Source organism: Drosophila bipectinata, chromosome 4 (assembly GCF_030179905.1).
Source record: "Drosophila bipectinata strain 14024-0381.07 chromosome 4, DbipHiC1v2, whole genome shotgun sequence".
NCBI classification, from domain to species: Eukaryota; Metazoa; Arthropoda; class Insecta; order Diptera; family Drosophilidae; genus Drosophila; species Drosophila bipectinata.
In genome coordinates, this window is record NC_091740.1 from 16,192,804 (window position 1) to 16,209,284 (window position 16,481).

A 16,481-nucleotide genomic window follows, 5' to 3' on the forward strand; every position below is an offset into this window, starting at 1 on the left:
ACTTGGGAGTCGATGGCCGAATTTTTGGAGCAGCGGTGTAGGACGCTGGAGGCTATGGACGTGGCCATGGCTGCATACGCCCCGGACGCTCATGTGGGAAGGCGTCGAGGTGCAAATAATGGTAGATCATCCTTTATTGTTACTAATTCGCTTCCCTCTACCTGTGCTCTATGCGGTGGATGGTCCCATATAATGTCTGCATGCCCCCGATTTCTATCAATGCCCCCTGAGATTCGCCTTGGTGAGGCCAGGCGACTCGGTCTTTGTCGGAAGTGTCTGCAAACGGGCCATCACATGCGTGAGTGCCTCGCTGCTAGTTGTCGCAGTTGTGGAAGGAGGCATCACAGCCTGCTGCATTTCCTGGAGCCGCCGGCATCTAGCGGCCAGCCTTTGGTTGGTCCTCCCACGTCAGCCATAGCCGAGGTCGCCGAGCCTGCAGCCTCTTCGCCGTCCACTGCTAATGCACTAGTTGCTCAAGGTCACAGCGGCGATATATCGTTGCTTGCTACAGCGAACATTTTTGTTCGTAGTCGCGCTGGATCCCTTGTTCCATGCCGAGCTCTGTTGGATTCTGGATCTCAGGTGCACGTGATCACTTCCCGGCTGGCAAGTCAGCTGCAGCTCCGGAGGTACAAGTCACTCATGGCGGTGTCTGGTATTGGAGATACCGGCTTTGCGACAGATGGATTCTCTGTTGATGTTCTCCTACGTTCCCACTGTTCCGAGTACTCGGCCCTGGTTAACGCCGTCATCGCCGCCAATATCACGGACCTGCAGCCTAGCTTCAGTTTGGATGTCTCCAGCTGGAATATTCCTGGCAATCTTTCTTTGGCTGATCCTGAATTTTTCCGCCCACAGCGCATCGACCTTCTTATCGGAGCCAGTCTGTTTTATGAGCTGTTGTGTGTTGGGCAAATTAAGCTCTCAGCCGGCCTGCCATTGCTGCAGAAAACTCAACTTGGATGGGTCGTGTGTGGAGGCGGTTCACATGTCCAGAGAAGATCACTCGTTTCCACTGCCCACAAGGATGTTGCGGAGAGCGCAACAATGCTGGATGATCAGCTGGATTCTTTGCTCCGCCGGTTTTGGGAAATCGAAGACTATTCCGAGCCTATTGTGAAGCGGACGAAGGAAGAGCTAGATTGCGATGCGCATTTCGTGCAACATGTTGCTCGGCTGGATTCCGGCGCTTACGCGGTGCGGCTTCCGTTAAAATGCGGCTCTAAGCTGCTGGGAGAGTCGTACCCCCAAGCCGTTCGACGATTTCTTTCCCTCGAAAGGAAGCTATGTCGCCGTCCTCAATTAAAGGAGCAATATGTTGCCTTCATAAAGGAGTATCTGGAGTTGGGTCACATGTCTCCAGTCCCTTCTGATGCGAGCGACACTGGCCAATACTTTCTTCCACACCATTGTGTTTTAAAGGAGGACAGTTCAACAACCAAGCTCAGGGTTGTTTTTGATGGATCTGCTGACACCACTTCTGGATACTCATTGAATGACGTGTTGATGTCTGGCCCAGTTATTCAGCCAAAGTTACTGCATATTCTGTTAAGGTTCCGATGCCATCGGGTGGCCATTACTGGAGATATTTGTAAAATGTATCGTTGCGTCAGGGTTTTTCCTGAGGACAGCTATCTTCAGTGTATTCTTTGGTGGGATTCCATCCAGGATGAGTTACAGGTTTTTAAGCTGGAAACGGTCACCTATGGAACGAAGCCTGCCTCATTTTTAGCAGTTCGGACAATGCATCAGTTGGCAGATGATGAGCAAATAATGTTTCCAAAGGGGGCCGAAATTCTGCGTCGCGACTTTTATGTGGATGATCTGCTTTTCGGAGGCGACTCTATAGATTAAGCTATTAGCATAATGCAGCAAACATCCGCGATCCTTGCCAAAGGCCATTTTCGGTTAAGGAAGTGGGGCTCCAATGTTGCTGACGTTCTGGATAAGGTGCCTGAAGAAGATCGGGAGTCTTTCCTAAAGTTTGATGATGGTAGCAACTTCACAAAGACACTGGGTCTTGCTTGGGATCCTGCAACTGATCGCTTGCTATTTTCTTTTGAAGGGATTCAGTCAATCTCAAAGCCCACTAGGCGCATTGTGCTTTCTTCAGTCGCTCGGCTTTATGACCCCTTAGGCCTTGTTGGTCCTGTAATTTCAAAGGCAAAGATCTTTCTTCAGAAGCTGTGCCGTGAGAAGTTGTCCTGGGATGAAAGTCTTCCTCAAGCTCTTCACTGCGACTGGAATATGATTTGTAGCAGCTTTGGTAGTACGCAGCGCGCCGAATTCCCTAGATGGGTGCTGACATCGAAATCCGAGGTGGAGGTCCATGGATTCTGTGATGCCAGCATTGAGGCGTATGGAGCATGCGTTTATGTCGTGTCCAAGGGCGCAGGATCTGCAAGCTATTTACTCTGTTCGAAGTCCCGCGTTGCGCCGTTAAAGACTGTTACGGTGCCTAAGCTGGAGTTATCGGGAGCCGAGTTGTTGGCTCGACTTATGTCGGAAGTAGAGCAGCTGAAGGTCTACGTTGGAAAGTATTTTTGCTGGTGCGATTCTGCTGTGGCTCTGTCTTGGATTCGAGAAGAACCCTCTCGGTTTAATGTTTTCGTCGCCAATCGAGTTTCGACCATTCAGAAGCTAACTAGAGAAATGGAGTGGCGGTATGTTCCCACTTCTTTGAACCCAGCAGATATCCTGTCGCGTGGTGCTTTTCCCAATGAATTGGTTGAGAATAAGCTGTGGTCTCATGGTCCTCCGTTTCTCGTTGGATCCCAAAAGACGTGGCCGACCGCGGTCCCATCTGAGAGATCAACCCTGGAGTTACGTGCAAGGGTCCTGCTCATTCAGTCTCCGTACGTGGATATAACAGCGGTTTCTAAGTACGCTAATTCGTTTCCAGCACTGCAGAGGGTATTCGCTTACGTATACAAGTTTTCTCAACGAATTCACCACAACGGTGTTACGGCTAGCGATATAAAATCTGGAACACAGCTGTTATTGCGGCTAGTGCAACGTGTGCATTTTTGGGAGGAAATAAAGGCTCTTCAAAATGGAAAAGACATAGCGGTATCCAGTGCCCTTGCCTCATCCTCTCCCTTCTTGGACAAATTTGGACTGTTGCGCGTAGACGGTCGGCTAAAAAATTCGTCGTTGGATTTTGATAAACAGCATCCAATTATACTTCCAAGAAGCCATCCAGTTACGCGGGCTATAATTGTTGACTTCCATGAGCGAAATTTACATACGGGACCTCGCGCACTGTTGGCAATTATTCGGTCCCAATATTGGCCAATTGGGGGGAGAAAAACCGTGACGAAGGCATTACACAAATGCATCCGATGCTTCCGGACTAAGCCTCGGCTGTTGCAGCACATTATGGCTGATCTCCCGGAGGAAAGAGTTAGCGGCTCCCAGGTCTTCGGAGTCACTGGTGTGGATTTTTGTGGACCGTTCTATTATAAGCCGGAAGTGCGTAATAAGGCTCCAGTAAAATGTTACATTAGCATTTTCATTTGTTTTGCTACCAAAGCCGTCCATCTGGAGCTTGTAAGGGATCTATCCACAATGTCTTTTTTGCAGGCTTTGAAGCGTTTTATATGCACCCGCCGAAGTCCTCAACATATTTGGTCTGACAACGCAACCAACTTTGTTGGAGCCAAAAACGAGCTAAAGGAGCTGCGCCGATTATTTCTAAGCGAAGAGCATCAACGGTCACTGCTGGAGTTTTGCTCTATGGAGTCCATCGAATGGCATTTTATTCCTCCTCGATCTCCGCATTTCGGTGGTCTGTGGGAAGCGGCTGTTAAAACCGCCAAGCACCATTTTTACCGAGCTGTCGGATCTGCAGTTCTGGGATTCGAGGAGTTGCGAACGCTGCTGTGCCATATTGGGGCTGTTATAAATTCACGACCCTTATTGTCTCTTTCAGAAAATCCTGCAGACCTTGATGTTCTGACCCCGGCTCATTTTTTAACTGGTGGTCCGTCAGTCAGCTTTATCGAGCCTGATGTCACAAAGCTGAACTTCAACCGGTTGGACAGCTGGCAGCGCGTGTCTTTCCTGCAGCAGTCTTTCTGGTCCCGATGGAAGGAGGAGTACCTAAGTCTTCTCCAGCAGCGCTCCAAATGGCGCGCCTCCGGTCCTGCCTTGGCCCCAAACGATGTGGTGCTAGTAAAGGACGAGAATCTACCTCCGATGAAATGGCCGCTTGCGAGAATAATGGAGTTAATCCCTGGTCGGGATGGTATCTTTCGAGTGGCGGTGATAAAAACCTCATCTGGAATTACCAAGCGAGCAGTGACTAAGCTGTGCCTTTTGCCCCTTAAGGATGAAGTTGGAGTAGAAGCCCCAACTGGGGGGAGAATGTCGGGTCAAGCAGCAAGCAACTAATTTAAACACAACAATTAATAAGTAACTAATGTTTTGCTGGTCGCAAGCCGACTCTCTTTCGGCCGCTCGGCTTTGCTACTTCGGCGCTTATGGTTAGCGAGCATCCGCTCAGCCTATTCTGCAAGGTTGGCTCGACTCTCGTTCGTACTTTTACTGCGCTCGCATCCTAAATTGGATTTCAAATATTGTACATAAATCCTAATTTCATATGCGGCCCGAATAAAGTTTATAACGTTCAATTTAAATACAAAATCATTTTTTATTTACGGCATCGAAAACTCTCGATGACCAAACAACCCGTTTTTTTGGACTTTCTTGCACTTGGGAGTTTCCAATTCCTTGGGAGTCCAAGGAATTTCGAATCCGCTGAAGAAATTTATTTTTCCGAACTCTAGCCGATCCATATGAGAATTTTTATCAAAACTATTTTTATACATTTTATAGAAATAAAATAGGGAATAGAAAGATTTCCCACTGTGTTAAAGTGGGATTCTAAAATTTTTTAACAATAAAACTTAAACTTAAAACATAAACTTCCTTGGAGGAATCGATTTCAATAGTTTCACTTTTTACAGCAATTTTTCCATTTTTTGATAATAATTTTCCTTCATCACTGAATTCTTCAATAGAATCCTAAAAAAAGGAATTTTTAAAATAAGTTTTCATTCAATTTCATTTGGCAAGTTTGTTTCAAAGTGGTGCCACGCCTCTCCCATCCTCACAAGTACCGAAAATAAGTAGCGCCAGTTCTGGAAGGTTTTATAAACAACCTTTGATTCAAAACTATTTCTATAGTTAATATATATCTGAAAAAATTTCAAATTTCCAAATCGGTTGATTTTTTTAAAGGCGATAATCCCATAAATATACAATTTCCCATAAAAACCGCGTGGATCTTGAAGACTATAAGAGATAACACTATCCGATTTGGATCTTGGACTCGTATGGTATCTCCACAGATCAAGTTTGTGTGAAAATTTAGCCACGCGCACTACCGCCTCCAAAACTGAAATCTCGTTGTAGCGCCAGTTTGTTAATATTTTTGGAAAATGTTTTGATGTAAAACTGTTCCAGTGGCTAATCTACACCTATATTTTCTGCGGAGAATCCATACCGTTAATTCTTAAGCTTCAAAGGTTAGGTAAATTCTGAAAGGAAGAGATGAGTACCGGGTATAATATAGTCTGGATTCTCGACTATACCCGTCTTTTTGTCTTTTTTAATATAATTAAACACGTGCTGTATGATATTGGTACACAATGCACACTGTTCAGCACCACTAAAAATTTGTTCTGTAATTTTTTCAAATGGAGACGAGTCCAAAACGGTAGTTTCTCCTCCATAACTAGCTGTACGCATGCATTAGTCAATTCTGTTGTGGAAAGAGCAATGGATATCCTTGTTTTCATAGGGCTCGAACGAGTCTTATTTGTTTACATCTGTCGTTATTATTATTCATTGGGTATCATTACTATTGGGTATCTTTAAAGGATTAACCTCCATACATACGCTACAGCTACATACGCCTCGTGGTTGAAAAGATATTGCAATTTAATTTTTATTTTCAATATAAATGTGAAAAACTTTTATTTCCAATTTTTATAACTGTTTAAAGTTGAAATATATAAAGGTTGAAAAATAAGAGTTATTTCTTAATTTTTATACTCTTGCAGAGGGTATTATAATTTCCGTAAAAGTGTGTAACGCAGTTAAGGACATATCTCTGACCTTTTAATGTATATATATTTTTGATCAGGATCGCCTCCTGATATAATATATATAAGTTGATATAAGCATGTCCATCTGTCTGGATTGATGGAAAATGACAAAACTTTGGAGTTTTTTAAGGAAGAGATTTTGGATTCTAAGGATTATATTTTTGGCAAAATAATACGAGACGACATTTTAAAAAGATCAGCCGTTTATATTCTATAGCTGTCATAAAACTGAAAGATTAGAAATGATCCAACTTTCACGTTTTTATACCCTTGCAGATGGTATTATAATTTTGTCCAATAGTGTGCAAAGCAGTGAAGGAGACATCTCCGACCCTATAAAGTATATATATTTTTGATCAGGATCACCTCCTGAGTTGATATGAGCACGTCCGTCTGTCTGTCTGTCTGTTTCTACGCGAACTAGTGTCTCAGTTTTAAAGGTATTGGCAAAATATTGCGAACCAGACCAAACCGACCATTTCAAAAGGATCTGCCGATCCTATAGCTGCCATATAACTGAACGATCGAAAATGACGCAACTTTCGTGTTTTCGAAGATAGAAAGTTGGAAATTCGAACAGATTCTATTTTTGTATTGTTTACCCAACCTACCAATTTTCATGAGGATCGGCCGACTATATCTTATAGCTGCCATATAACTGAACGATCGGAAATGATATTTGGTAGAAATACCATCTTTGGTGTTCTTGAAGATAGAAGTTTGGGTCTTTTTATATTTTGTTTTGTAATGAATTGGTTATATTATGATATTCTCATAAGGATCGGCCAAGTATTGTATATCCGATTTTTACGATATATATTCGGTTTTAACTGCAAGGGTATATGAACTTTGTTTCCGCCCGAAGTTAGCTTTCCTTTCTTGTTAAATTAAAAGTCTTGAACTTTCTACGGATTCTAAAGAATGTAACATAGAAAATGAATAATCTGCGACCCCAAAAAGTATATATATTCTTAATCAGCGTCAACACACGAGTCCATATAGCCATTTCCGTCTTTCCGTCCGTCCATCTGTCCGAATGAACGCGTGTATCTCAGAGACTATACGAGATAGAGCAATAGGATTTGGCATGGCTATAGGATTTGGTTCCCACACAATGCCCACGCAGCTCAAGCTTTTTTCAAGCAATTGTGCTACGCCCACTCCCGCCCCTGAAACAGAAATCTAATGTTAGCGCCAGTTCGTTTATGTAATCTACACCTACAAATAAAAAATGTGGATAATTTTTAGAGGAGTCATAGTCTTTTAAGGGTGCTTTCCTACTGAATTTGTAGTATGGCTGTAGGTTTGTTGTTGTTTTGCCCTAGCGCAAAAACAACAGTATGCAACAAAAATTTGTTGCTGAGAATCCATATCGTTAAAGTTCAAACTTAAAAGTTAAATTGTAGGTGGAAGAGATGAAAACAGTGTATAGTTAAGTTAGTTTATACGGTCGTGCTGTGAGGTGCAAGCTATGCTCACCTGCCGAAGGAGGAGCGTTTCTAGAATGCTGGGGGCTTTTATCTCGGATCCCACCGGAAGAGGCCGCCACCTAGCGCTTCTAGGGAGGAGCACAAGCCGACAGCGACAGAGGGCGCCTGTACAAGCTCTCTTTTCTCCTAGAGCTAAGAAGACCATACAGCAAGGCGCGGCGCACGCACCATCCGCGCAGGACGTAAAACGAGGATGGTGGACAAAGATGTTAAGAGTCGCGGATCTGACCGAATGGCAATCATACCGCCGTTGCGGTACACGCGTGAATTGGTTCACTGGCTACCGAGAAGGGACGGTATAACCCCCATCGTTTCTCGATGGATAAAGCTTCGATGGATGTCCCACCCATTTTTCGTCTCTCTCCCCCATCCAAAATCTACCACATTGCGTCTGACCCACATTGGGCGCCGGCGTAGTCTGCGTCTGCGCCACATTGGCCGGCAGCTATGTTACCTGGCAGAAGGTATAAAAAACGAAACGAAAAAGCGAAATGCCAGAAGAAAGCATAACTACTCCAGGTGGCACCAACAATAGAGGAAATCCACCCGCGGAAACCCACTTATGTTCCAAAAAAAACTTCTCCACCGGCGGCGCACTTGTCCGGTAAAATAAAAAGAACCCCCTCCAAGCAGATAGCGAGCGAACACACCCCAAAGAGGCATCTGGACCAGCTGTTTCTGCCGTGTAATTCCCAACCAACTGCTCTTTTCCAACTGTGTGGCCAGAGATATGAGCGGCTGCGTTATGTCGGCTGAGCAAGCTGAAAGCCGCTAAATTAAGAATCAAGCGCCCAGACCTAGTCAACTCTCAACTCTTTCATCTTAAATCAAATCTTTAAATCCATTCTTAATGAATTTCTTCTGTCTCATGAACGACCTCATTTCGTCTTGGACAGCATGACAATTATCACAAAAATAATGGAGACCAGGCCTACGGGAAAAGGGATCCAAAAACTGAGCCATCAATGTATGGAAGGCTGGGATGAGGAGGTTGTCTTATTGCAAGACTTCATTGAGCAGACGAGTTTAAATTGCATTTTAATAATAAAAAATATATAAGTTAAAAAGTTAAAAAAAACACTGTACCTTGAACCACTGTGCCAAATAAGAGCCAAAGTGGGAGCTTTGGAAAAAGCGATTGGAGTGAGCAGGGAAAAATGGCCAAAATAGAGATAAGAATCTCTATTCCACACGAAAAAAAAAAAAAAACAGAAACAGGAAGAAACAGAGCCGAAGTATGCTTGGAATTGAAATTAAGCAAATTATTAATTGGCTTCCAAATATGTATACGGCTTATGTTAAAACTTAAGTTTCTCTAAATTCAATTCTCAAGTAAGTAAACACCGGCTTACAGCAAGATTTATCATAAACGCAGTGCGCACAAAAAAACGCAGATCCGAAATTCCTTAGAGTTAAGAGTCAGTTTTTAATGCAACATATATAATAAGCCAAACTATATGAGAACATGTATCAAAACTATTTTCATACATTTTATAGAAATAGAATAGGGAATAGAAAGATTTCCCGCTGTGGTAAAGTGGGATTCTAAAATTTTTTTAGCATAAAACTTAAACATAAAAAAATTTCATATTTGACAAACCTTGTCCTGGGAGGAATCGATTTCAATAGTTTCACTTTTTACAGCAATTTTTTCATTTTCTGATAATAATTTTCCCTCATCGCTGAATTCTTCAATAGAATCCTAAAAAAAGAATTTTAAAAATAAGTTTTCATTAAATTTCATTTGGCAAGCAAAATTGTGCCTCGCACAAATTCCAAAATTCTGTAGCGCCAGCACTGGAAGGTTTTATGAACAACTTTGATGCAAAACTCTTTCTATAGTTAAAATGTATCTGAAGACAATTTTCAAATTACCAAATCGGTTGATTTTTAGAGGAGATATACGCATATTTAGTAACATATCAAAAAAATTTCTTTAAGTGTATATCAATACATTTTTTAAACCGAAACTCAAGCCTTTTGACTTGAAATTCGTAATTACGTTGCAAATAGCCGTATTGCACTTTTAGTAAAAACACAAACATTTAATTATTCAATATTTAATTATTATACAAGCGTTAAAATGGCTGAACCAGTGGCACAAGTCCATTTGCTCTTCGAACTACACCTTTATCAGGCTTTAGCCCAGATTAGGTAAACTCCCAATTTTAGAGGAAGCATCAGGAAATTAAGTGCATTCATCAGACGGATCGAATATATTTTAAATTTGTATCCATTAACTGTCCGCGTCAAACAGCTGTATTCTTCAGTGCAATCGAGATGCAGTTATCACGAGATGCTCAGCGACTGTACCAGCTATGCAAAACCCAAACCGCATGCAAAGAATTACTAAGACGACTCTACAACACTTTCAATGGAAGCATTCGTAATTTCGTCGACGAACTAGAATATAAAATATTTGTCATAACAAACAAATTGTCGTTAGAAAACGATAATTTAAATATAATGATTTATACTAATGATATAAATAATACTATAAAAGATGTAATGAAGAGAAAACTTTCTGACAGGTTTTCATTAACTCTGTCATGACATATGACATGACATACAAGAAGCACAACAAGAAGTGTACGGGCGTTATTTATCTTTTCGATTTATCACTCCATCTTCAGCGAGCTTAGAATCCACCCAGATTTCTCCTGTAATCTTCGTAAAGCTTTACTTGCTTTTCTCTCCCTTAGTAAAGTAGTTTTTTAAGAAGAGTCGTAGAGCAAGCAAGGCAATCGGAGTAGTGGATAAGGTCAGGGATAAACCACGAGGGATTAAAGCTGGCCCATTTAAAATAATTGTAACCTTACCAACATAAACATCATTAGGTAATTAGCAAGTAAATAAATAAATGAAGTTCGAGGCCTAACTCTGGCTAGTCGTTTGGATTCAAAAACCCCCTAGCAGAACTGTGCCCAACTATGACATTCCACCCATGAAAGGCATTTGTCACAACAAGGAGGTTGTTACGAAACTGGTTTTGATTAAACGAAATCACAACATAACTTAAATCAAAACGGACAAGATAGGAGAAATAATCAAAGAAATAATAATTTCCAAGGAAATATTTCTTATTATAATAATATAATGAACAAAGTTATAATCAGCAAAGTAACTTTAGACAACCAAATGATTATGATCAAAACTTAAATCACGGCGGAGCTCAGAATCTTATGATTTATCGGCAGCCACAATCTTCTTTACATGCTTTCAATTCTAACAAACAGTGAAAAGACAATATGAACATTCAAGCGGTCAATCTAAAAAGTAAATCGAAAATGTTCATCAGATAGCCTCGGATCCAATCGAAGAAATCAAAATCGTTACATCAGAACAACAACTGGCCATGAGTTGAATTTTGACCTTTAAAACATTCAATCCCAACCAAACATGAAGATCCTATTTACAAAAACCCTTATAAGTACACCCAAGCTCATGATACATGAATACGTAAATCGAAAACCCCCCAATTGTTCACCAGTATGGATAGTCCCAAAGAAAGTGGATGTTTCAGGGAAAAGAAAATTTCGAATAGTAATAGACTATAGAAGTCTAAATGAAATAACTGCTGATGATAAATATCCGATACCAGTTATAGATGAAATACTTGAAAAACTTGGAAGGTGCCCATATATTCCAACAATTGACCTTGCAAAGTTTTTTCATCAAATTCAAATGGATGAAAATTCCATGTCAAAAACAGCCTTTTCAACCAAAAATGGACATTACGGATACACCCGAATGCCATTTGGTCTGAAAAATGCACCTGCAACTGTCCAACGTTACATGAATAATTTATTAAAAGATTTCATATATATCCGCATTGCCTTGCTTATATGGATGACATAATTGTATTTTCTACTTCATTAGAGGAACACATATTGTCTATAATATAACTATATAACTATATATCTATATAACTTCGAGAAGCTAATCTTGACAAATGTGAGTTTATCAAAAAGGAATCCGAGTTCCTTGGACATAAAATAAAAACAAAGAAAATAAAGCCAAACTCCAAAAAAAATTTAGGCAATACAATAATTTCCAATACCAAAAAACCAACAAGAGATAAAATCATTTTTAGGTTTCTGTGGATTTTATAGAAAATTCATACCTGATTTTGCCAAAATTGCAAAGACCATGACTTTAAACTTAAAGAAAGGTTCCACTATAAATGTAGAAAAGAATATAAGAAATTAAAACTTCTCATTACATCAGACCCAATTATAAATTTGGTCTGACTTTGAAAAATTATTTTCTTTTACAACAGATGCCATAGGCGCAGTATTATCACAAAATCATCACAATTTGCTATGCTAATAGAACTTTTCAAGAACATGAAATGAATTATTCAGAAATAGAAAAAGAGCTTCTGGCTCGTTTTTGGGTTAGAAGTCTGGGCCACTAAATATTTTAGGTCTTATCTCTTTGGTAGAAAGTTTGAAATTCTTAGCGGTCAAAGACCATTATTTTGGCTTCATAATATAAAAGAACCAAATATGAAATTACAGAGATAAAGAATAAATTCAAGTGAGTTTTACTTCACTATTAAATATTGGCAGGAAAAGGAAAACCAGATATCTGATGCTCTGTCAAGAGTGAAGCTAGATGAAAACTTTTTAGGAGAATCGCCCGATAGTTCACAATCATTCCTCACAATAGCAACAGTACATAGTGCACAAGAAGACAATCAGAATTATATCAGAATTAAATTGAACCAATACTTTCATAAAACCAACCCTAAAATAATTTATAAAGAAATGACCCATGAATATGCAAAAGAATTAATAAACGAATACTTCTGCTCCAAAAAAAAGTGTTCCTTGTGAAATAGATTTCATAATATTTCAAAATGCTTATATAGAGACTATCAACCCAAATAACTTTGGAAAACGAGTACAATATTAACAGATGTCCAAACATTTGATGAATTCAAAAAAATTTTTTTAAAGCTCCTTAAAAAAAAACAAGCTTTTTAAAGAAAACAAGAAAGGAAAGCTAACTTCGGGCGGAGAGGAAGTTGATATACCATTGCAGTTAAAACCGGATATATATCGTACACATCGGATATAGTTGTCCGATCCTTATGAGAATATCATAATAAAACCAATTAATTACAATAAAATATCTAAAACAAGAAAGGAAAGCTAACTTCGGGCGGAGCCGAAGTTTATATACCCTTGCAGCTAAAACCGGATATATATCGCAAACATCGGATATAGTTGGCCGATCCTTATGAAATTTGGTAGGATGGATCAAAATTTAATCTGTACCAAGTTCCAGCTTTCTATCTTCAAAAACACGAAAGTTGGGTCATTTCCGATCGTTCAGTTATATGGCAGCTATAGGATATAGTCGGCCGATCCTTATGAAATTTGGTACGTTGGATCAACTGACCAAAAATAGAATCTGTATTAAATTTCAGCTTTCTATCTTCAAAAAAACGAAAGTTGGGTCATTTCCGATCGTTCAGATATATGGCAGCTATAAGATATAGTCGGCCGATCCTTATGAAATTTGGCATGTCGTAATGTTTTGCCAAAAATAGCACTCATGTCAAATTTGAACTCTCTAACTCTAAAAACACCAAAGTTATACCATTTCCGATCAATCAGTTATATGGCAGCTATGGGATATAGTCGGCCGATCCCGGTCGTTCCGACTTATATACTGCGTGTAAAGGAAAGAAGGGTGTGTGCAAAGTTTCAAGACGATAGCTTTAAAACTGAGAGACTAGTTCGCGTAGAAACAGACAGACAGACAGACGGACAGACGGACATGCTCATATCAACTCAGGAGGTGATCCTGATCAAGAATATATATACTTTATAGGGTCGGAGATGTCTCCTTCACTGCGTTGCACACTTATGGACAAAATTATAATACCCTCTGCAAGGGTATAAAAAAAAAGTCCCAAGCTTCTATCTTCAAAAATACCAAAGTTGGTATTTCTACCAAAAACCATTTCCGATCGTTCAGTTATATGGCAGCTATAGGATATAGTTTGCCGATCCTTATGAAATTTAACGGGTCGTAATGTTTTGGCAAAAATAGCTCTCATGTCAAATTTTATTAGTTATTATACCATTTCCGATCAATCAGTTATAAGGCAGCTATGGGATATAGTTCGCCGATCCCGGTCGTTCCGACTTATATACTGCGTGCAAAGGAAAGAAGGTGTGTGCAAAGTTTCACGACGATAGCTTTAAAACTGAGAGACTAGTTTGCGTAGAAACAGAAAGACAGACAGACAGACGGGCATGCTTATATCAACTCAGGAGGTGATCCTGATTAAGAATATATAACTATACCTTATAGGGTCGGAGATGTCTCCTTCACATCGTTGCACACTTTTGGACAAAATTATAATACCCTCTGAAAGAGTATAAATTTTATTTTCCCGATTATCAAAGATTAATTGAAAATAAAACAAGAAAGGAAAGCTAACTTCGGGCGGAGCCGAAGTTTATATACCCTTGCAGCTAAAACCGGATATATATCGCAAACATCGGATATAGTTGGCCGATCCTTATGAAATTTGGTAGGATGGATCAAAATATAATCTGTACCAAGTTCCAGCTTTCTATCTTCAAAAACACAAAAGTTGGGTCATTTCCGATCGTTCAGTTATATGGCAGCTATAGGATATAGTCGGCCGATCCTAATGAAATTTGGTAGGTCGGATCATCTGACCAAATATATAATCTGTACCAAGTTCCAGCTTTCTATCTTCAAAAACACGAAAGTTGGGTCATTTCCGATCAATCAGTTATATGGCAGCTATAGGATATAGTCTGCCGATCCTTATGAAATTTAACATGTCGTAATGTTTTGCCAAAAATAGCTCTCATGTCAAATTTGAACTCTCTAACTCTAAAAACACCAAAGTTATACCATTTCCGATCAATCAGTTATATGGCAGCTATAGGATATAGTCGGCCGATCCCGGCCGTTCCGACTTATATACTGCGTGCAAAGGAAAGAAGGGTGTGTGCAAAGTTTCAAGACGATAGCTTTAAAACTGAGAGACTAGTTTGCGTAGAAACAGACAGACGGACAGACGGACAGACGGACAGACGGACAGACGGACATGCTCATATCAACTCAGGAGGTGATCCTGATCAAGAAAATATATACTTTATAGGGTCGGAGATGTCTCCTTCACTGCGTTGCACACTTTTGGACAAAATTATAATACCCTCTGCAAGGGTATAATAAATGAGTGTGAAATTTGTAACCTTGCTAAAACAGAACACAGAGATACAAAACTTATATTTGAATTGACCCCCGAAACCTTTAACTCCAGAGAAAAATATGTTATAGATTTTTACATGATCGATCGATGTAAATGTCAACAGTAGGGATTGGTTAGAAGCAAAAAGGCATTACTCACATATATTTAATGAAATGGGTAAACCGAAAAAAATTAAAGCTGACAAAGATTTTGCATTTATGTGCTCAGCATTACAACTCTGGCTTCAATTAGAAGATGTAATAATAACTATAACCACAATTTAAAATTAATTTTCTGACATAGAAAGATTTCATAAAACTATTGATGAAAAACTAAGATTTAATAACTAACTAATAATATAATAACTCAATTTGAAACCATTGTTTAAATTTATAATCATAAAACAAAACATATTACTAAAGGCAGAACACCAGCTGACGTTTTTATTTTCGCCGGAGCTCCATATTATAATACCCAATTCAATAAAACACAGAAAATAAGCAAGCTTAACACAAATCGCCACACATTCGATTTTGATACTAGGTACAGACAAGCCGCACTTATAAAATCTAAAACAACAAATCCTTTTAAGGGGTTATATACAGTTGTGATATATGAAAAAATCGATTTTTTTTATTGCATATTCTTATTGTATATTCTATTAGGAATACTCTCACAAAAATTCATAACGATCGGAGCATTAGAACCGAAGCTGTAGCTATTATAGCGCACTATCTGCATATAAAACTTGAACAAACTTGAAACTTTAAACGCGATTATCTCAGAATCTTTTTTTTGGGAAATTGCCTTTGCGGTGGACACGATTACTAAAAAAATACTTATCCGATCAACACCAAATTTTGACCACTTATTTATTATGATATTAGCTAGTCCGTGAATGAGGGATTTATAATTTTTTTGATAACTCCTTTTTTAAAGCACAAAAAACGAAAATCTTATACGTTGAAAAAGTACATTTTTTGTTAAAAACCATTTTTTTTAATCAAAATTTTTAAAAATCACTCGTTCACGGACTAGACAATACAATATACTAACTAAATTTTTTGAATTTTGGATTTCGGATGAACCGTTTTCGAGAAATCATGTCTACCGCAAGACACCATCGAAAAAAGACGATCCGGGAATTCGGCTATAACATTTTTGTTATGTAATATATTTTTATGAAAAAATTTACTTAAGTACCCAGAAACATGTACTAAACAACGTTGGTAAAAAATTTTTCATAAATATTTTCTATGGTGTCAAAAAAAAATCGATAAAAATCCATATTTTTGCTCGGTACAACTGTATATAACCCCTTAAGAAAACGGGCCAACTACACAAACTGATGAAAAACATTATGTAAAAAAAAAAAGACGTGAAGAACTTAGACACCTTTTTTATATGTAGGTACCATTTATAAATACTTATTTGGCACATTAGATCAACAAGATAGGGAAGAATTAGATAAAAAATTTAGCTAATTGACAAAATTGAAGCAATAAATAAAGTAATAGAAATAGTTAATCGTTTAAATAATATCCAAAACGAAAATCAAAGGGTGCAATCCTTATTTTCAATTTACAAGAATTTACGGAATACATAGAAGATATTGAATTAGGAATGCAATTTACAAGA

The 16,481-nt window shown here is 39.0% G+C and overlaps 1 protein-coding gene across 15 annotated transcripts in view; it reads right to left on the minus strand.

Annotated features, from left to right (window-relative positions):
* LOC108132472 (myb-like protein X) overlaps positions 1-16,481 on the minus strand; it is a 157,259-nt gene that overhangs the window by 109,818 nt on the left and 30,960 nt on the right. For 13 of the 15 annotated variants that reach the window (XM_043213378.1, XM_070282348.1, XM_070282346.1 and 10 more), the window contains one exon: positions 9,201-9,302. The exons of the other annotated variants lie outside the window; for them this stretch is intronic. In XM_043213378.1, coding sequence (XP_043069313.1) covers positions 9,201-9,302 — 102 coding nt within the window. The remainder of the gene's footprint in view (positions 1-9,200; positions 9,303-16,481) is intronic. 15 annotated transcript variants of the gene reach the window in all.